General features: G+C 47.9%; 6 protein-coding genes across 6 annotated transcripts; 2 read left to right on the top strand and 4 right to left on the bottom strand.

The window, feature by feature from the left end:
• Nucleotides 1–141: 141 nt before the first annotated feature.
• BGW36DRAFT_385338 (putative uridine nucleosidase Urh1) lies at nt 142–1,860 on the bottom strand. Its single transcript, XM_046216895.1, has 5 exons — nt 1,668–1,860; nt 1,583–1,590; nt 1,317–1,521; nt 942–1,258; nt 142–866 (listed from the first exon to the last, which is right to left on the bottom strand). Exons 1-5 carry the CDS (start codon nt 1,708–1,710, stop codon nt 324–326), a joined length of 1,116 nt encoding a protein of 371 aa, XP_046068727.1. The 5' UTR covers nt 1,711–1,860; the 3' UTR covers nt 142–323.
• A 175-nt stretch (nt 1,861–2,035) lies between these two features.
• BGW36DRAFT_302661 (PXA domain protein) lies at nt 2,036–3,395 on the top strand (the record flags this gene model as incomplete). The annotated part of the gene is made up of 2 exons (XM_046211813.1): nt 2,036–2,534; nt 2,590–3,395. The coding sequence occupies 2 exons, from the start codon at nt 2,036–2,038 to the stop codon at nt 3,393–3,395; spliced, it is 1,305 nt and encodes a 434-aa protein (XP_046068726.1).
• A 1,027-nt stretch (nt 3,396–4,422) lies between these two features.
• On the top strand, nt 4,423–5,606 carry BGW36DRAFT_29187 (uncharacterized protein). Its single transcript, XM_046210874.1, has one exon. The coding sequence runs from the start codon at nt 4,801–4,803 to the stop codon at nt 5,542–5,544; it is 744 nt and encodes a 247-aa protein (XP_046068725.1). The 5' UTR covers nt 4,423–4,800; the 3' UTR covers nt 5,545–5,606.
• Nucleotides 5,607–6,127, bottom strand: BGW36DRAFT_28843 (uncharacterized protein). The gene has a single exon (XM_046210572.1). The coding sequence runs from the start codon at nt 5,997–5,999 to the stop codon at nt 5,670–5,672; it is 330 nt and encodes a 109-aa protein (XP_046068724.1). The 5' UTR covers nt 6,000–6,127; the 3' UTR covers nt 5,607–5,669.
• An 8,016-nt stretch (nt 6,128–14,143) lies between these two features.
• Nucleotides 14,144–15,766, bottom strand: BGW36DRAFT_430596 (putative GTP binding protein; the record flags this gene model as incomplete). The annotated part of the gene is made up of 10 exons (XM_046220863.1): nt 14,144–14,163; nt 14,225–14,345; nt 14,397–14,753; nt 14,807–15,144; nt 15,196–15,266; nt 15,324–15,360; nt 15,415–15,489; nt 15,566–15,608; nt 15,667–15,687; nt 15,746–15,766. The coding sequence occupies 10 exons, from the start codon at nt 15,764–15,766 to the stop codon at nt 14,144–14,146; spliced, it is 1,104 nt and encodes a 367-aa protein (XP_046068723.1).
• Nucleotides 15,767–16,062: 296 nt separating this feature from the next.
• BGW36DRAFT_385254 (beta-lactamase/transpeptidase-like protein) lies at nt 16,063–18,066 on the bottom strand. The gene has a single exon (XM_046216894.1). The coding sequence runs from the start codon at nt 17,874–17,876 to the stop codon at nt 16,254–16,256; it is 1,623 nt and encodes a 540-aa protein (XP_046068722.1). The 5' UTR covers nt 17,877–18,066; the 3' UTR covers nt 16,063–16,253.
• Between the last annotated feature and the right edge of the window lie 1,273 nt (nt 18,067–19,339).

Below are 19,339 nucleotides of genomic sequence, written 5' to 3'. Positions count from 1 at the left end.
CTCGTGGCGGCCGAATCACCGGCCAACCATGTGTAAGCATCCGGCGATCCCCCCACCTGGTGGGCCGAGTTCATACTTGCATATATATGTCATATATAGTATCTCATTTTATGCCCGAAACAAACAACCTGTAGGTATCTATGAGACGATAAGGAAGAGTGGTTCAAATCTATATATGTACTCTAGTCTATATTTACTTATAATCCACATACAAAATCAAGATCGATCTCCTGAAATTGCCATATTCAATCCTGATGGTCAGCAACGAGGAATGAATCCTCTGGCCAAATCCAAAATATCAGATTTCCAAATCTGTAGATTGGTTACTGTACCATAGGAGAATGTTTCTCTGCCTTCTCCAAACATGAAATGAGTAGATTCCAGAACGAGTCTGTGTCCACTCCCCTTGGAATTGCGACACCTGGGCCCTTGACCGGCGTCACAATTGTGCGTCCAAGTTGCCCCGTGGCAGAAACAGTTCCGCCATGCTCACCATCAGTCACAACATTTACCACAAACCGTTCCCCGCCATCATCATTGAATTTGAGAGCTGTGCTCGGATTGGCTTGGGCATATTCGGGATTGAGGTTCGACAGAACCACCGCCATGGCTAATGGATCGTGGAGTGGAGGTCCATCATCGATGCCGAAGACTGCAGAGTATGTTCCAGCAAAGAACAAGAGCAAGTCGTGTAGCATCTGGCGTAGGTTATTCACCGAGGGTCCATCGGATTTTGCAGCCTTCAATACTCTTTCCTGCACAGGGAGGGTTGCGAGTACTTGATGTGTCAGATCCAGGGCTATTAATGTCGTTTTTGGGGCGAGTATTGAGTTTGATAGAATGGACCGAGAAGCCTCTGGATCACACTGCTCTTGTGTCAGAAAATTGCACAGAGAAAACGAATATAAGCAATGAATGGTACTGATAAAAAGGAAGCGCACATAAATATTGAATTCAGCCCACGGTGTGGTATTGCCTATACGTGCTTTTTCACCAGGCAAACGGCTCATAGGAACATCAGTGAACCCTTCTCCAACCGCCCCTCCCATTATGCTCAGTCCTTTTATATGGGCAGCAACTTCTGGGAAGGTCGCAAACAGAAGCCCAACATTTGTCAGAGCTCCAGTAGCAACAACCCATGCTGTATTTGGAGGCTGAGCGAGAAGAGCATCGCGCATTGCCAAGATGGGATTTTTGTCTGTGATAGCCGGTCGGCTAGCTTTGGGGAGAAGGTCGGTGCCATCTAGGCCAGATTCGCCTAGAATATGACAACCTGTTTCAGACGAATTCTTTTGGGAAGTCAAAGTGTCACTCACCATGGATATCTGGCGCATGTACGGCAGGCCGGCAAAAGGGTTTACTGACGCCGGGATAGACAGGTATATCTGGTCGCCCAATAGCCTCCAAGACACTTCCAGCATTTGCCGTGGTATTGGCAAGAGACGCATTCCCATGAATGGTGGTGATGCCGAGGAGATTCAGGGACGGGTGGTGGGCAGCAATAAGGATCGCAAAGACATCCTAAGTATATTAGTTATGTAGCCTTTCGAGGAACTATTTCACTGGACATTGGATCTCTCACGTCGTGTCCTACATATCAATTAAATTACAAACTCAGCATTCAATGGAGTTGACTCTTGACTCTTGCGATAGAAATCAGAACTAACCAGGATCACAATCGAGCCAGACAGGAATTGCGGTCTCAGACATGTTGGGTACGGAAGATATAGACAAAAAGAATACGAATATGTAGAGCAGATGCTAGACTCTAGGCCATCGCGAATAAATTAAAATGATGTGCGGATCAAAATCATAGAATGGCAGACGGAGCATATCAGTGTTCCCCGCCTTTATCTGACAGGGCGACGCATCGTAAGCTTTGGCGGAACCACATTCCCGCCCGCATCTTTTCTTGGGGCATTTGGAACCGCCCAGGAACCTCCGATGCACACGCCAGCTCGACGCTTATTTGAACGTCGAGCCATTACTGGCATGAATCTCTCGTGAACGCTGCAAGCTCTTATATAGCGATGCAATGACTACCAATATACCTCGGAGAGGTCTTTCTCCGTCCAATCCCGCGCCAACGAATGTGAACCTCAGGACATCCAGCTCATCTCAAAGCTCCTACCAACCGATGCGAGCCGCACCACGGGCAGTCTATCGAAAGAATGCGCCTGACAATGAGTCAAGTGATGCGTCCAACGACAAAAATGCGGTTGCGTTGATCCGCCGCGTGCTTTGCTCGGACTCTTCCTATGGGTCCAACACGCCACGCCCTTTGCAGGACCTCCTCCCCCCTTTGACGAGCTCCAACGATGTCGATTTGCAACTTTATGCTCTAATAGCGATTATCGTCAAGGAATTCGTTTATTCCTGGTACGCAAAAATTACGCCAGATCATGTATTTATCGACGAGGTACTGCAGCTTATTGCGCATTGTACACGGGCGCTAGAACAGAGACTTCGTCAGGTAGACGTCAAACAACTCGTTCTCGATGAAATTCCTGGTCTGGTTGAAGCACATATAATTGGTTAGTTTCGGTTTCCTTCTATATAGATGATGCTAATGACTGCTCTCACTTGTAGCATATAGAACTGCGAGTCAAGGATCTAGCTTGGTCTCCATTCCGTCGTCAACTCGTGATATATACCACCAGCTAAACCCTCACCCCGGTCTCTCGCCATCTCCAGATCCTTTGAGTGCTTCAGCTCATCCGGAAAAGGAAGAAAACGAGCGTTTATATCGCCATCTACTCGCGCAGGGCGTCCTGGCTGTGCTTCTGCCGACTGAAGACCTAGAAAATGTCTGCTTGCGGACCTTGGTTGAAGATATATTATCGGACTTGTTGCTTGGGAATGAAGTCAGTGGAAAGATATGTGAAGGCTGGTTTATCTGGACGGCAGTGAGCAAAATCATCGAAACTGTGAGACGGCGAAATATAGAGACAAGTAAGACTACTCGGCCCTCCAACAAGGGAGGGCTCGGACGGTTGGAAAAATTTGGCTTGCTCTCGAATGATCAGCATGACGACGGCTTGCGGGCAAAAAGCCAATCAGCCATGTCCCTATGGATGTGGAAGATGCTCTACGCGGCCTATCTTTTCTACCTTGTCGTTCGTTTTGTTGTAGGGGGCCTATTCCATACAGCATTGTCACCAGCAGAACCTCCAACACGAGAGACGGCATCTACGGAACAGCTCAACCCAGTCAAGCCAATACAAGCACCCCCGTCTCGCCCAGTGCTTGATTATCAAGCTTTTAGTCTGCTGTCGCAATGGTCTGGTCTCCCACTGCGTATGCCATGGCTGAGTGGCTCATTCTCGTTAATCCAAACTTTGGTCTTGACGGGCCCGGGGAAGTTGGGTGAGGCGAATAGCGTTATCGATCGGTAAGTGCATGATTTCATTGCTGCGTTCTTTGTTACTATTCATTTCATTCCTACACGTTACACTCAACGGAATCCCCCCATTCGTACATTTCCCAAGGACACATTCTCGTATCAAAACGGCAGTGCGCTTTATCTTTCTTCCAGCGACGCCGAATCATCATCAGCAATATACGACTTCAGGATTAGGGGAGCACTCTGGTTGTCATGTGTCATGCGCATGGTGAAGCGATACGCCTTTGGGGCAAGGGCCAAAGCAGTATGACCCTGTCAAAAGTCACTTCAGCCATCTCATTGGAGATTGTCAGTGCAGACGGCGTGGTTGCAGTTTCGGCTACTCGCATAGCGTTGCGATCATCTGATCTGGAGGGGACTGCTAGCGGGCCAATAGGGTGCTCTAAGACTCGATACTGGTTCTCGTTCACTCTTCGGCTCTCGCGAAGCATATATTTTCAGGCAATCTTTCGGTCAGCGTCATTACGCGTGCGGTACCAGCCCATTACAGAACGGACGAAATCGACATGGGTATTTAACAATATTAATAATACCGCTGACCCCGATAAAATACGTTACATCCCGCCCCCGTTAGTCAGTCCAGTGGGTCGTTCATTCGCCTTAGCTGGTGAATTTGGCTTTTCTGTGGCTGCTCCGTCTTGACGCGGTCAAGACTCAACTTTCCAGAGAAAGATTACCCGGCCGTTATCGGGTTTGCCATTTCTCATGCGCAATGAACGGTCCGTCAACCGCCCGCCTACGGTAGCCTTATCTAGTAAAGCCTCGGTGCTGCTCCCTCGACAGCGAGTGGTTGTATGGTTGATCATCTGGTGGACCAAGGTGCCTGGATCGGCCCTTGCCTCCCGTCTGATGCTGAGGCATCTAACCAATCGACGATTATTCATCCACACCACCCCGCAAAGGCATTAAGGCCGCTCTATTCGTGACCTGATTCCTTGTCTTCCCGACGTCACCGAATGGGAGAATCCGGATTCAGTGCTGGAGGCCTATATAGCCATCTACCAACACCGGGAGGACGCAAAGCCAAAGACGAAATTAGCTATGACGCCCATGTAGGTCCCCAATATGCGACCCTACGGACTAGAGAGCTGGATTTGAATCTGGACCAAGAGGGGGAGTTATTGCTGATACTACTGCTACCTCAAGCGGAGACCATCGAATTGCAACTACCTGCGAATCGCTTAATTCGCAAGTTGGCGATAGAGACATGATAATTCGTCGATAATTTGTCAATGATCCTAGTCATTCCAGTCAGCCCCAGGTCCTAGCGGCAGCGAAACATCAATCGCAGCGCGCGTTCTCTCTCCGAGGCTTCACAAGTACGCTTCGCTTGCGCCAGCTTTTGAATCCAACCATCTAGACCCTGGCCCTCGTTCAGATAATATTAATGGCTGCACATGTTCCTTTCCTTATGTGTATTCCATTTCGTTACGTCTAGTCCGATGTGGAATTCTCGGGGGAAAAAAAAAGACATATGGAAAGGAAAGGAAAGGAAAACTGACGTATGTTACCTAATTAGGTTCCTCCGGGAGTTGATCGACACATACATGCTCACCCCGGCGACTGTACCAACCCTGCTCGTTGCCATTCGTACGACGCTATTCTCGTCCACCAACATACGCCCAAACGCAGCATTATCAGGCACAAACATACCCTTTCAAACAACAACACCACCACCACAGCAACAACAGCCTCCCCTCGGAACCAGCGACGTAGCCATGCTAACCGCAGCGCTCGCAAACCCCCAAGCAACCCGCCGACCGCCACCCGCGGCCGAAGAAGTGTGCGCCATCAAACGCCAATGCGCCGCGGACATTTTATCGCTATTCCCAGCACCCGCCATCGCCCAGGCGTTTTTCTGTGGCACCATACCGCGAGCAACCAATCATACTAACCATCATCCTACTAACCATTCTATTTCTAATAATAACGATGATAATGACGATAATGATGACGATAATGATAATACCGCACTCCTACAGGCCATCGAAATGGACCTTCTCGACCCCTTCTCCGACGCGTATTGTAACAAGCACCTGATCTTCTCTGTCATCGAGACTGTGCTTGTGAAACTCCTGCCGGAGTTGGCCGAGAAGGGGGTCATGGATTTGATGGAGGAGAGAGGGGTGGCCGTTTCGTGATGTACACTATACTTGCGTACATATGTAGTAGTCTGATGTTTGGCATAATGATATGAATTCTTGACATAGAACTGTATCTCGAGTAGTTGACATATGTAATCCAGATTGGTATATCAAATGACTAATCAAGCACTGAATAAATAAAGATGGCTTGTCTGCGTCAAGTCAAGGAACAAGTAAAATAGTATCGACAAGACATATGCAATGCTGTATACACGATATGAAACAAAAGCTATAGAACAGACTTGCCAATAGCAAAAGATTGACACGTAAAGAGCGAAAGAAAAAAAAAAACAAAGACGAGATTCGAGAGTACGGCTTGCACAATCTCGACATAGTCCAAGAATAAAAATAAGAATAGTATCCTCATATACAAGCTTGCGCGGCTGTTCTCTTTTCAGTCGGTTGCCCAACCCTGTAATAAATCCGTCTAGCCCTGCTATCCTGGGCCCCATTCCTAACCATAACCATAATGTAAAAAATCCATCAAACTCCAGCAAGGTGAAGGTCGCCCTTCAATGGTTCCTGCTTATCGGTAATTTAAAATATAGAGGGAATAAAACCCGATTCCAACATGTGCTCAAAAACGTTCAAATGATAAAAGAAGTGAGGAGAATATATGGAACGAGCAAGAGTATCAAATGCAAGTAAACAAACAAAACAGATAACCAACCAGATGTGCGTGTGCGTGTGCGTGTGCGTATCCTTGACTCATGTTAAAGAGTGGATGCTTCTTTTCTTGTTCACTCGAGGACTGTCGGTATGTTCATCGATGCGGTGCAGTCGTCCCGAGATGGAGCTCGCTTGGCTCTGTGCAAGCTCAAGCTTTTCAAGTAGCTTGCCCATTGTATAATAGTCCTGCGCTTGCAATCCCAGTCCTGATGGCGAGTTCTGGAAATAATTCATCACTAATTCCATAGCACGCCGGGCCTCGTCTTGCGTCGGAGAGCTCGGACTGCTGACCGGGCTCACTGTGCTGGATTTTGGTAATGGAGGAGGCTGCATCAATGTGGTTTTGATGTCTGGGGTGCTTCGGTTGTGCCGGATCACGTTTTCATCCCCTACCAATGGCAAGCCGTGCTGTGGCTCTTCTTCTAGTGGTGAGTCAAAGACGGAGACGGATTGTGAGGAAGTCAGGGAGTTCTTGGACTGCATCTGCTCGGGGTTGCCGTTGGCACCAAGATCGGCGTCTACAGCGAGAGGGAAGGTTTGGCTTCGTCGTCGACTTGTAGCAGAGCTGATTGAGGGTAGCCGAGAACGTACTGATGGTGTGTATGGGCTTTCCGAGAGCAAAGGTGATATCGGGCTCGCCACGCTCGTTGACAGTGATGGAGCCGTCTCGAGAGAAGTCGTGCTTTGAGAGTGACTGTGTTTGTAATCTTTAGCTAGATCGACTGCGCTGTCAGGAAGCTCCTTCTTCACCGTCTCCTGAGACTGTGTAGGCGACAAAGGAGACGGTGTAAATCCCGTCGGAGATACTGGGGAAACATGCGCGCTCGAACCAGTGTGAAGGTGAATATTTTCGTCGTCATCACTCGCAACAGTATCGACCGAGTTCTTCCGAGACTTCAATCCAGACAGATTGTTCTTCTGCTTGAACTTTTCGAGCCAACTAGCTGTCAGGACCCTCTGTTTGCCGTCGGAACCACCACAAGTAGTGGCGAAAAAATGAGCCTTTTCTTTGATCATCGCATCAGTCAAGGGAAACCCCTGACGCTGATAGTTTCTCGCCCAGTTTGCCAGGGCTTTCTCAATATCAGGGACTTTGCCTTTGCTTCGCTTAATCGGGGAACGACTCCCATCGTCCATGCTCAGGTATTTCTCCTTTTGACGCAGGACTTTGGAGACAGTGCTTTTGAGCGTTAGCAACTCTGATCTGAACAGGAAAAGGGTATATCTTACCTTCGTTCGACACCAAAAAGAGCTGCATATAAAAACAAAACAATCAGGAACTTCGTCGTTATACACAAATAAATAGGGCGGGATTCTCACCTCCTATATCGGTCTGTTTTGCCGACTTGTTGTCTTCATGATACTGACACATTCGACGGCGGTCCTCATCTGTCAATGTCCGCCGCGGCGTGGGCGCACTTGGCGCAGGAGTCGTCTGGACAGGACGAATAGGCACTGGCTGAGGGATAGACAGAGTCGGTGGTGGCGCAGGCGACAGAGTGTTCTCCGGAAAGCTCGCCTGGGTCGTGAGCATGCTGGGCCACGGATGAGAAGGCATGGGAAGATGAAGCGTGGAGTACGGCGGCGGCACCGTCATATTGTACGCCGGTTCCATGGGCATGATAGGCGGAGATCCATAGCTGAAGCCATGAAAATCCGGCAGGGGTGGGCTGTGATGAGGAGCAGGAGGCTCAAAGCTTCCTATATCGACCCATGGCGAGCTGGCATACTCGTTGTCCTGAGAGTGGGCCTCTGTGTCCATCGTCCCTGCTGCGATCAGGCACAAAAGGCGCGTTGATTCCTGAGGCAGCCCAAGTCGTGTTTGGCTAGTTTAATTGCGCGCAGGTAAAGGCGCAGGAAAAAAAGGAAAAAGAAAGAACCAAGCTTTCAAATTTCAATCGCACTGATAAGATTCCGAGTCCGTGGAGATGTCGCAACTCATGGTCAGGCCGGCGTGGATCATCAGCGGGATCAGGAACAGGACGTAATCCGTGCGATTGATGGGAAGAAGAAGGGGGGAAGGAAATGCTAGCGACTTGTTGTATATAGGGATCGATGAGGGCCAGACAATCCCAGGGAGGCGATGGAGCCGATGTATGCAGGCCAAAAGCTAACAGCGAAACTTTGCCGCAAGCTGCAGATTAGGGAGACTGACAGGGTGGTTATTGAGGGGTAATAGTCTGCTGCAAGGCTGGCGGGTATAATGATAAACAATAGCAAGGCAAGCAGAGCCACAGCCGGAACGGTTTATTTCCTTGTTGTGGGCACCAATGTCAACATATACTGCGTGTCTATGTTCGCCCGGCTGCAGAACAGACAGACAAGCGGATCATGGAATGTCAAATGGAAGGGCCGTTTTCTACTCCAGTTTGTGCCTAACCAATTGACCGTGCTGGTTAGATTACAGAATGAGGAAGACGGATAACGAGAGGCCCAGCACCGCTACGGTGACAGACTGATCAGGTGGGATTATTCAAGGAACGGGTCAACTGGTACCTTCATTCGACCGATTCGGCAGGTTAGGGCAGGTAGTGACAATGTAAACCACCATTCAAATGGGTTCCAGTCCGTATGAAAATCGCGCCAACCGTCCTAGGCGGGTAGCGGTAAATAAAAAACGGGGGGAAGGGGAAAAAACTTAAGAACATGTGAGGGAAAAAAAAAGGGAAATAATGCGCACCTGGGAAATAAAATGGCAGACCGGTGCGGTGATTGGCTTCACAGCAGAGAAAATGGTGGGGGAGCCCTGGACTGGTTGGCTGCTTTGCCAGTTATTTCGGCATGGGGGTTGCAAGACGCTAAGTTAGGCCATTTTACCACGCTGTAAAAACAACTCGGTACCAGGTCGATACCGTACCGAACCGAAGGTGAATCAAGAAAAGCGTCCGGCCATCGGAGTTGGCGTCATTGGCACAGTCGAATCAGAGGCGCGCTCTGCTTAGTTTCGGCTGAGTCTGGAGTCTGGAGAGTCGCAAATCGCTACGATGATCATCGTTTAGGGCTGCTGTCTAGCTTTGTGATGCTCGAGGTCACCGTAAGGAATATCCGTGTCCTCGTTCATGAGGGATGTGAAAGATTGCCAAGCCAGTTCATTCCACTTCAACGTGCGAGGAGCATGGTCAAAGCTATGGAGTAATAATAATACAAGCCATGCAATGAAGGCGGCAGGCCACGATAGAGTTTGGTCCCAGGCCGAAAGGGGTAGCGATAACCCTAGACGTCGAGACTGAAGCGACGGCACAGGTAAAGAGAATGATGGCAAGCAGAGCTATCCAGTATCAACATAGAACATTGAATAGGGTCATTGGATGGACCAAGACGGGCGGCTCATGTGTCGGCGCTAGATTTGGGTCACGATGAAGTGTGCTCGCCGCATAACGTGTTGACAGGGACAGGCCAGTCTGAAAGTGAGCCCGGGAGGACTGGAAAAGTCAACACCGCGGTTGATTGGGCAATCGGATTTGACAGAGCCCGACGACACGAGGTTAATACGTATGTACGTACTTGATAGAAGGCCACAGAAAACGGCACCAGCCATCGGAAGGTGGATTCCAGATGTCAGACGAGCATGGTCTCAAAGCTACGTGTAACTCCGGACGCGCGAGGTCTGTCCGGAGTCTGCTCTGGCATGGTTTCTTTTTCCACATCGGTTCACTGCGTATCCCATTTAGGGGCAATCTCGGTTGCTGCGGGTTGCGCAAAGGCAAGATCGGCGCAGGTTGATGCAGTGTGCCCCATACGGGGAGATGAACTGCAACTGCGGTAGGTGATTTGGATCATTTGGATCATTTTCGATGGCCAGGCACGATGCCAGAATTAGGCAAGTTAGTAGCTTCATTGTTCCTGTCATCCTGTCATAGCTAGTCAGATACGATGATGATCAGCGATTGCATGATGGCCACAAACAAGCAACTAGTATTAACTACTTAGCAGTTAGCAGTTAGCAAGCCGGGCAGTGCAACGCGAGGTGGGCTAGGAAGAGGCTAACCTGGTAGCCGCTGCAAGCCATGCCCAGCGCAACCGGCGACGTCAGAGGATGGGCGCTTTCTTGACGAGTAATTGCGGTTTCAGCGTGCCGAAGCACCGAGTCATTTGGACCTGCAGGCGGCAGGGATATACCATGGTTGATGATGGGAAGGATATAACTATCCTTTCCAATGTACTACAGTGTATGGTGCTATAGAGTGGGAGTCCAAGGGTGCCCAGGAGGAAGTTGGCTGGGCTGGCTGGACTTCGGCTTGGGCGATAAGCATTTAGGCAAGATTGGCAGGAGCGACTGAGCAACAGGGCCGGGCCGCACGCATTCCCCGCTCCTTCCTTAGTACTTGCTCTTCCTACTTCGTCGTCTTCGGAATCATAATTAGCAAGTGCTGAAGTCTGCTTTTCTCTGTCTTTGTTTCCTGGTTGCTCCTTCCTCATGCTAACATATTGTTCCGTGCTGATTCGCAGGCAAAACGAGGCTGTCGGAAGCAGCGTCCCACATGGCGTAGCAGTAGCCGCCTAGGCCCTTAGGGCATCCGTGGATGCCCTGTGCTTAGCGGGCTCATGTACCGCAAATCCTTGGGGAAGCCGCGAGGGCCGCCAAGACCCTTGGGGCAAGGCGGTTCCTCAGGGCGCAGGACGATCGAGGAGGCGTGCTGCTGATTGGCTACTGGGCCATAGCGGCCCACCGGCAGTGTCAGGCCCTCCTAGACGGGGAAGCCCGGACCGCGGGCTGGTTGGCTGCACGCCGGCCGCGCTAGCCGCCTTAGTATGCTAGACAAAGCTCTGAACAGTGCTTAGCGTGGCCTAGCGCTGATTAGCGTTGCCTGTGGTCAGAAAGGCAATCGATTATGCCCACAGCGGCCCGAGAGTGGGCAGAGATACACTCGCGCCATTCTTAGGACTTTAGTACTAGCTTGGGCTATTTTATGGAGTACCATAAAAATGTACCGTCATTGTTGGTATAGCCCGAAAGCCGACGCTAAATCTGTGTTAGCCATGTACCGCACCTCGCAGAGCTAATTGGAGATTCGATTCTAGAGGTAACCATATACCATGACCAACGCGAAGTAAAATAAAGAGGAATATCCAACCAATCACAGGCCTGTCTTGTCGAGGAGGGCGGCGACGGCGTGCCATTGGCAGTAGCCTGCGGTGTAAATTTGGCAGGCCCCACCTGCTGGGCCAATAAGCGAGGATCACAATGTAGCACATGGCGGCGGCGAGAAGCCTTCACCCCGATTATCTGTCAGGAACGGCGCATATGGCATCATATAACAACCTCCGTTATCGCCTCGCCCATCTGGCATCACGATTGATCAGCCGGTGGCTAATCAGGTTCCTTGGGTCCATCGTCAATGTTGTTGGATTAGGGCCAGCAGGAACGGAAGGGCCGACCCTACGCTATTACAACGACTAAACAATTCATTGTTCATTCTTCACGTCCTCTCTGCTCGCCCTTCTCCGTCTCTGCGTTCCAGCCAATGGACGGCCAACTGTTCATAATTACTCAACTAGTCCCAAGTTGACTGTAGCCGCTGGCTTGCCGAGGCTATAACCGATCAGCAGCAGCCTGTCTAAGCTACGACAGGGGTGTTCGGCAAGATGATGAGTGAGCATGAACATGGTGATTACTCTTGTATCAAGTACCAACTACGTCCGTATAAGCTAACGCTCACTACGAATAAATAGTAAATAGGTCATCGCGGTGGAGCCATCATGACAGAAACCAATATCGGTCAAACAGGACAATAATTATACGGATTGGCACTAAGTAAGACTGTAGACGCTGACCTGCACTCATCCTCGTCATTGTGCTGACCAATGTTGGTTTCACCTCGTAACAAGCGCCAGCGAGGAGTCTAAGATCGGGGAGAATTCGCGCTGGCCAGTCGAATGTTACAGTACGGCGATACTGCCGATTACTTAGTACGCACCGTCGTGATCGGCTGTATCGAAGTGGGTGTATTGTTACGGGGCCTGTTGCACACCACGACTGGATCGATCAACTTCGTACATATCCCCTAATGCGATTAGTATCGCTGCTAGCCTAGTACTTAGTACTCCTCACAAGTTGGTCGTCATTATGATAATATTATATTATTATATTATCTTATTATTATCGTTTTTATCGCTACTGTTATTTTTATCTAGCACTAGCTGTGATTATTCGGCTCGCGAATATTTAACTCCGACACCCTGAGTTTCCCAGCAACATTTGAACTAGATCGTCTGCACAGTATATCCAGATATCGAAAATAGGAACATGTATATACTACATAGTGTACATATGTAATATCTATATACTATATACAATGGTAGATGTAGTTGTGTATGCGAGTAGTGTCATGGCATATATAGCGGTGTGTCCTGCCATCCGCATGACCAGCGGGCGCTGCGGCCCAACGTCATGACACTGCACAACATGCTTGTATTCTAGTCTGGTTGAGAATATTAATATGAGTGGCCTACGGAGTAATATTGGCGAGATGGGGCGATTCAGGATGCCCCTCCGTGGGCCAGCAGTGGAGACTGTTCATCATTAACATCTACATTACTTCGTATTAGTATTTACTATTTCTTATTCAGCATTCACTGTTCAGAAAACTAGGTATCATCTAACGAATGTGTCGTCTTCTTTGTTTGAAAATTGAATGTGGTGTTTAGTAGTACTACATAGTTTTTCTGTCTATTGGACATGACAAGCCTATTACTATTCTTACATAGTTGAGACTAAGATCGTCTTAGGTACGGCCCCCTTAGCTCTAACTTCTCGCCAATTGGCCCAGTCCCAAAAATACCAGTCTTTTTTCCAACGAATTTCGGCTCCTCCTTTTCGATTTAATTTAATTAAATTAAATTTTATTGCTTTTTTTAATTTCTTTTCAAACCCTGATCATCGTGATATGCAGCGGCAAATAGTCTAAAATAATCATTAACCGGTTGCATTAATCGGTCTAACTACTAATACCTAGTATTACCTACTAAGGCAACTAGAGAAAGGATGTCAATCCGGGAATGCCGGCTCGAGTCCTAAACTCTCGATCGAGACCGGCCTTTCGTCCGTAAATGGAAAGAGATTGTTGGTAGCGACAAAGAAGGTTCAAAAAATAAGATTATTTTGACAAACAAAAAAAAGCAATAAAGACGGGAAGAGCCTTATTAAATAGCTATTGTTATTGAGTATTGACAGCTCTAGTTTTGTCATTATGTTGAATGATAATGTTATGGTGCTGACCGTGCCCTAGTCTATAATATACCGAACTTGGTATGATTGATCATAGTTATAGTATCATCGTATTATTAATACTATAAAAACTATTTACGGAATACTTTAGACGATGGTTAATATGTGGTGTTATTAATTATTAAAATTTAGACTGATCTAATTTTGTGGCTTTTTCGAGCCAGGATATTGGTGGTGTTTTGCGTCTGAGGGGCATATCTCGTGGTCATACATGTAATCTTATTATCTTACTTGTAGTCATTGCAACGTGCAGTTTGCACTCACAACGAGGGGTCGGATAATTATCATGTTGTGTAATATGCGTTATATGTAACATGGATGAAACTGTACAATCGACAAAGAGCGGCTTGTTCAAGTTCTCTTATGTAAATCCTAAACACCAGTCGCAAAGTCATATTTCAGAACATGTCACACACTACATCGCTCTTGTGTCACGTCGGCTTTGTCCCCGACTTTCGTCGAAATTAGCCCTTTCCTGCTTCAAGTGGGCCGACTTTCCCGCCCGTTTTGACTGGTGTCACGCCTTGAAGTAGCGTCGTGGTGTTGTTATGAGAGACATCAATCGAACTGCAGTTGTGCTCACGACTCAGTGTCAGCCCCGCACCAGCCACATAGTATATCCAACTATACGCTCTATGCATTGCAGTGTGGGGTGCAATCGCCCGGTTCAAAATGCGCCCAAGCTCTCGCTTGATTGTCTTATCGCTTAAGAATTGTGACTATCAAGTTGTTAAGTTTATGTTAGTCAATGTTTCGTATTTTTCCGACAGCGGTACTCACGAATATCTTCATCGGCAAGCTCATGAGAAAGCCCAACTCGCTGCGGCTGGTGCTTGACGGATCGCCCGTACACAATAGCCACCTTGAACTGTTCGACAATGGACTTGTGGATGGAATTGCACTAGAGTTGAGTTAGCAATCAACAAACTAGCTAGGAAAACAGTTCGCTTACAAAGTCCTCTACAGTACACGCCGTACTTCGTAACACCACAGGTGCTGTGTAGTCAGGCTGCCTGCCCTTGGGTTTGGTATACACTCGTCGAAGATTTAATTTGTCCCACATTTGCTCCAGAAGCTCATCAATATTCCATCCATGCTCGGAGCTGATCGGGCAAGCGTTGGGGATTCGGTATAGCAGATCTAGCTCCTCGATCGAAATAGAATCAATCTTGTTCAGAGCATAGATGACAGGAATGTAGCGTCGACTCTTAGCCTCGAGCACGTCGATAAGGTCGTCGATAGTAGCGTCGCAACGGATTGCAATTTCTGCGGAGATAATTCTGTACTCGCTCATCACGGCTCGGATTTCCTGGAGTCCATCGTCAGTCGTGAACATCGCAGTACGTTAGTTTGCCAGCTTACATCGTGGCTGATGTTTGTCAACGGAACTGTGCTGGAGATGGAAATTCCTCCCTTCTCCTTCTTCTTGAAGACGATGTTTGGTGGTTGTTTGTTGATCCTGATTCCAAACCCTTCCAACTCGTTTTCGATAACTTTTTTATCTGTCAACGGCTTGTTGACATCCAGCACAATGAAGATCAAATGGCATGTCTTTGCTACAGCAATGACCTGACGACCACGACCCTTGCCATCTTTGGCACCCGCAATAATACCAGGCAAATCCAGAATCTGAATCTTTGCTCCATTATAGATGACTTGTCCGGGGACCGTAGTCAAAGTGGTGAATTCGTAAGCAGCAGCTGGTATCCTCTCAGTAACCTTTCTTCACATACATTACTCGAAACACCAACCTTCAGAGTGCTGGCCAGTCAGTCTGCTCATCAATGTACTCTTGCCGACCGATGGGAAACCTATGAATCCCCTTCACAATGTAAGCTTCTACCATAAAACACAAAACATAATGAATTTGTATACATACACACTTGCAACACCTGTACGGGCGACGTCGAAACCAACTAGTATATTGAATCAGTATATCGCATACTTTCAACACCATCCCACCAACTTACCGCCTCCTCCTCCACCCCCACCAGACGGAGTCAAAAGCTCTCTTTTAAGCTTGGCAAGTTTGGCCTTCAATTGTCCTAAAGCATCCTATCAGATCGATTGCCAAATCATTGAATATTTCGTGGTTGGTGGTCACAATCGAGGGGCGCGTACCCAGATGGTATGACGTAGCCTTATTTTTTTGAGTCTTGGCCATCTATACACAGTATTAGTTGAGTCTGTCGCAGGCACATACATGAAAAGGCCCGGCGAACCTCATTCTCAATTTCTTTGATCTATCCATTTTGTTAGTTTTTTATGGTTTTAGCCACAACAGGGGCAATGCAGTCCAACCTTATCCACGGTGGTCGCCATGATGAATGTGCGGGGCTGCGAAAGCCTTCAAACAAGTATAATATAAAATTCGATAGAAAAGAATGAGTTTTGGGAATATATTCTGAGTGGCAGTCTGTATGCGTGTAATCGCAATGCGTCTCCGAGTTGGACCGATCCAGTAGCTCTGTCTGAAAAGTTTTCGATGCTTGGTTGTCGCTGTTTGAATAGACAAGAGACAAGGCGGTGGCAGATTTTTTGTGGATCGCGTCTGATTTGATAGCGAGGCGGGGTTCCATAGAATCCATCCTGTGGTAATAAGCGGTTAAAAATATGAGAACAAATTATGAATTTATACTTAATTGTGAAAATCTTAGGTCTTTTATTATTAAATATATTATGTATTTCTATCCAATCGATTAAAGTTTTGGTGAATTAAAACATTTTAAGGTCACAGTTAGTGGAAGGACCCGAGCAAAGAATACATTGTTTCATCGACCTGTTTTTGATTTTATAGAAAACAATGGGATCAGATCTTCGTGCTAAACTTGACAAAGTCAAGTCCTCTTGCTAGCCAGCATCCAATCTTAAACCCGATGATACAGTCGCTTTCATCGCGGTGGAAGACCACAGTCCAGTCTCCTGGTGCCGGAGCATCAAGTCCTCGGGGGCAGGTCAAGATCCAAACATCATCACCAAGATACTTCATGCTAGTTGCTGTTCCTTGACCAAGATATCCATCAAATTCTCCATACAACATTCCTGCATCGCCCCAGCAGTGAAAAACTGACTCGATCTCGGTACATTTGTAGTCACCCTGGAGCGAGTTATCCTTGAAGCTGGAATCGCGTGGAACAAGGCGTCGAGCCTCAAGCTTTCTGTTGTCCCGAATGCGATGTATGTGCAGTACATCTCCATCAACGCTTGCGGACATGCCTGGAGCATCACCATGGCTGGGGTCAGTGAGCTTGATGGTTTCAGGGCCACCAGCATAGGCAATGACAAGCTCTCCTTTTGCAGGTCCTTTGCTGACTGTAATGGACAGCTGTGTTTCCTGGTCAAGGAAACTACCAACCCAAGCGGAACTTGGCTCCACAGGGAGATATTCCAGCTTAGGCTTATGCAAAAGAGTCCGCATGACATCTTCAGTGGCAGACATGACATCTGGTTCGTGATTGAACAAAATCACAACAGATAGGCCATCTTGCAAAGCATGGCGCCGATGAGACCGGTAGCCACGGAGCGCACCGGCATGACCTAGCGTATCCACACCATTGAGGTAGATATGACTTAGACCATAGCGATAAGGGGCATGCGTGCCGTCGGCATAAGTGATGGGCTGACAGACCTGGTGGTACCAACTTTGTGGATCAGCATATAGGCTGTGCAGATGCTTCTCCCAAGCAATCATGTCGGTAAGGGACGCAGCCAATCCAGCATCGCCCGACCATTCCATTCGATTCACAGCGGGGAAATAGCCCGTCTGTTCTGTCCCCTCGTAGCCGAGACATGGTGGCGGGAGTTTGGCGTTGTCTGGGCAGAGGAATGCAGTCTCCATGCCAGCCGGCCTGAGGATGCGTTCGGCCAGCAGCTTTCCAAGTGACTCCCCAGTGACACGCTCAATGAGGCGGGCAAGGATATGGAAATTGACGTTGCAGTAAGAGAACTCCGTGCCCGGCTTGAAATGGAATGACTTTGTGCGTTCCAACATCGGCGGACAGTCTCGTTCAACGAGGAACTCATCTTCTGGCTTGGTGCCCCAGAGTGCCGTCATGGCCCAGTAATCACGGAGACCAGACTGCATATCGCACAGGTGATCAATAGTCAACCCGCTATCGTTGGTCAACTCGGGACGAAGCAGTTCCCGAAACTTCTCCTCAAACTGGGCATCGATGTCTCCCTTGGCAGCCATTTTGGGAGTCGGGTTGCGCTTCAGGTCAAGCAACAGCGCGCAGACAAACTGCTTTGTAATTGAGCAGATGGGCATCTGCATTTCAGGAGTAAGGTGGACACGTTGATCAACATCGGCGTATCCCCAGACACGCTGTCCAATAAGCTCTCCATCCTTGATGATGGCGATAGCACCACCTGGCCCACGGTACCGGAGAGGAATATCATCGAGGACTTTCTGGACAGTCTCTTGGCTAGCCATCTTTTTTACTGAGTGGTATTTCGGAGGAGATTCTGTGTTGCGGAGAAGTCAGCGTTAGTCTCCGGTTATCGCGATCCGTACGTTACTTTCTCAGCAAGATAGAGAAGTTCCCCGCTCCGAGACCCATCTTGACCGTTGGCTCTAACTATCCTGCTAAGATAAGGAAATTGAGTAATATCTTCATTTTTGCATCAAGAAAAAGCTTAATCACGGCACATAGTGCAACATGGAACGCTATAATAGTTAGAAAATAATATATTATAAATAAGTTCCATGTATGTTCTGTGCTATATATGTAAGGTGAATTATATAACAATTTTATGTCCAGGGACAACATTTGAAGACAAACGGCCCTCTGCAGGCATATTCTTAGCTTTTAAAAGAAATAAGTACTATCTACTTATAACTTAATAAATATACATGATCAGCGGAACAAGCGGAACTCCCATTTTCCCACAGTACCTCAAAGACCATAAAAATCCCAAATACACCGTTCAGCAAATTAATCTTTACCCTACAGGAACGTATGAAATTCAGGTATTCTCTGCACTAGTCTTCGCATGGGTGTCGGACGCATTCTTGAATGGACAGCGATGGGGAGTTCTTCTCTTTGGAGTGGTATTTGCCCCCCCTTTTATTTTTCTCTGGGAGTAACTAGTTATACTAACATTGTATACTTTAGATTTCTAACATCATCAATATGGGTTCCTTGGCTGGCTGGCATATTGCCGAGGGCTGGCGCTGGGCCTGTTACTATCTCGTTGGTATGTCGGGTATAGTCTTTACGTGAGTTTTATTTTCCCTTCTAACAACATACATGTGATATAATGGTGTCTGCCCTAACAACTGAACACCTGGGCGAACGAAATCTGTACCGACGATACCGAAGAGCGAGCCCTTGTTCTAGCCACAATGAATTTAATGGTCAGTGTCGTTGGGGCCTGGCTTCCACTCCTGGTCTGGCAGCAAGTCGACGCTCCCGTATATAATAAAGGATTTATTACAGCTTCAGTGTTCGGCGCTATTGCTATAATTACTATTCCTATCGTGAAAATACCTCAGGACAGGGAGACTAAGGAGTAAGTTTCTATCTTGCATTCAATATGTAGTGAACTAAACAATTTTCTTCTCTGGGGGACGTCAACATAGAGCGTTAGATGCAGACGGGAGTGTTGTTCATGAAGATGTCACAATGGGAAAGGGCTCAGAGTAGTAGGGATCTGTAAATTTCTGCTCGCTCTGTAGACCTTGAAGAACAGGAGATAGTATTCAAAGGTATGCATTCGAGAAATGGTCGGGTTATTCATTTCTGGGATTTACAGGTTCCATTGCAGTATAATGATAATCGAACAATACAACCAACTATGTTTAACTTCTACGGTGTTTCCTGCCAGTAAAAATAGCTCACACTGACACGTTGGCCCGAAGCCATAACGAGCCGCGATGCTTACAACATCGAGCTT

This window comes from Talaromyces proteolyticus, assembly GCF_021365285.1.
Source record: "Talaromyces proteolyticus strain PMI_201 chromosome Unknown BGW36scaffold_10, whole genome shotgun sequence".
NCBI classification, from domain to species: domain Eukaryota; kingdom Fungi; phylum Ascomycota; class Eurotiomycetes; order Eurotiales; family Trichocomaceae; genus Talaromyces; species Talaromyces proteolyticus.
The sequence above is the reverse complement of the archived record's forward strand: the minus strand, read 5'-3'. Positions and strand labels throughout refer to the sequence as shown.

What these genes read in the sequence shown, in the direction of transcription:
- BGW36DRAFT_385338 (XM_046216895.1), bottom strand. Translation starts at nt 1,710, where the DNA reads ATGTCTGAGACCGCAATTCCTGTCTGGCTCGATTGTGATCCTG. An exon ending in ACATGCGCCAGATATCCATG is followed by an intron (nt 1,259 to 1,316) that starts GTGAGTGACACT and finishes GTCATATTCTAG; the next exon opens with GCGAATCTGGCCTAGATGGC. An exon ending in GGGCTGAATTCAATATTTAT is followed by an intron (nt 867 to 941) that starts GTGCGCTTCCTT and finishes ACACAAGAGCAG; the next exon opens with TGTGATCCAGAGGCTTCTCG.
- BGW36DRAFT_29187 (XM_046210874.1), top strand. Translation starts at nt 4,801, where the DNA reads ATGTTCCTTTCCTTATGTGTATTCCATTTCGTTACGTCTAGTCCGATG.
- BGW36DRAFT_28843 (XM_046210572.1), bottom strand. Translation starts at nt 5,999, where the DNA reads ATGGGGCCCAGGATAGCAGGGCTAGACGGATTTATTACAGGGTTGGGC.
- BGW36DRAFT_385254 (XM_046216894.1), bottom strand. Translation starts at nt 17,876, where the DNA reads ATGGCTAGCCAAGAGACTGTCCAGAAAGTCCTCGATGATATTCCTCTC.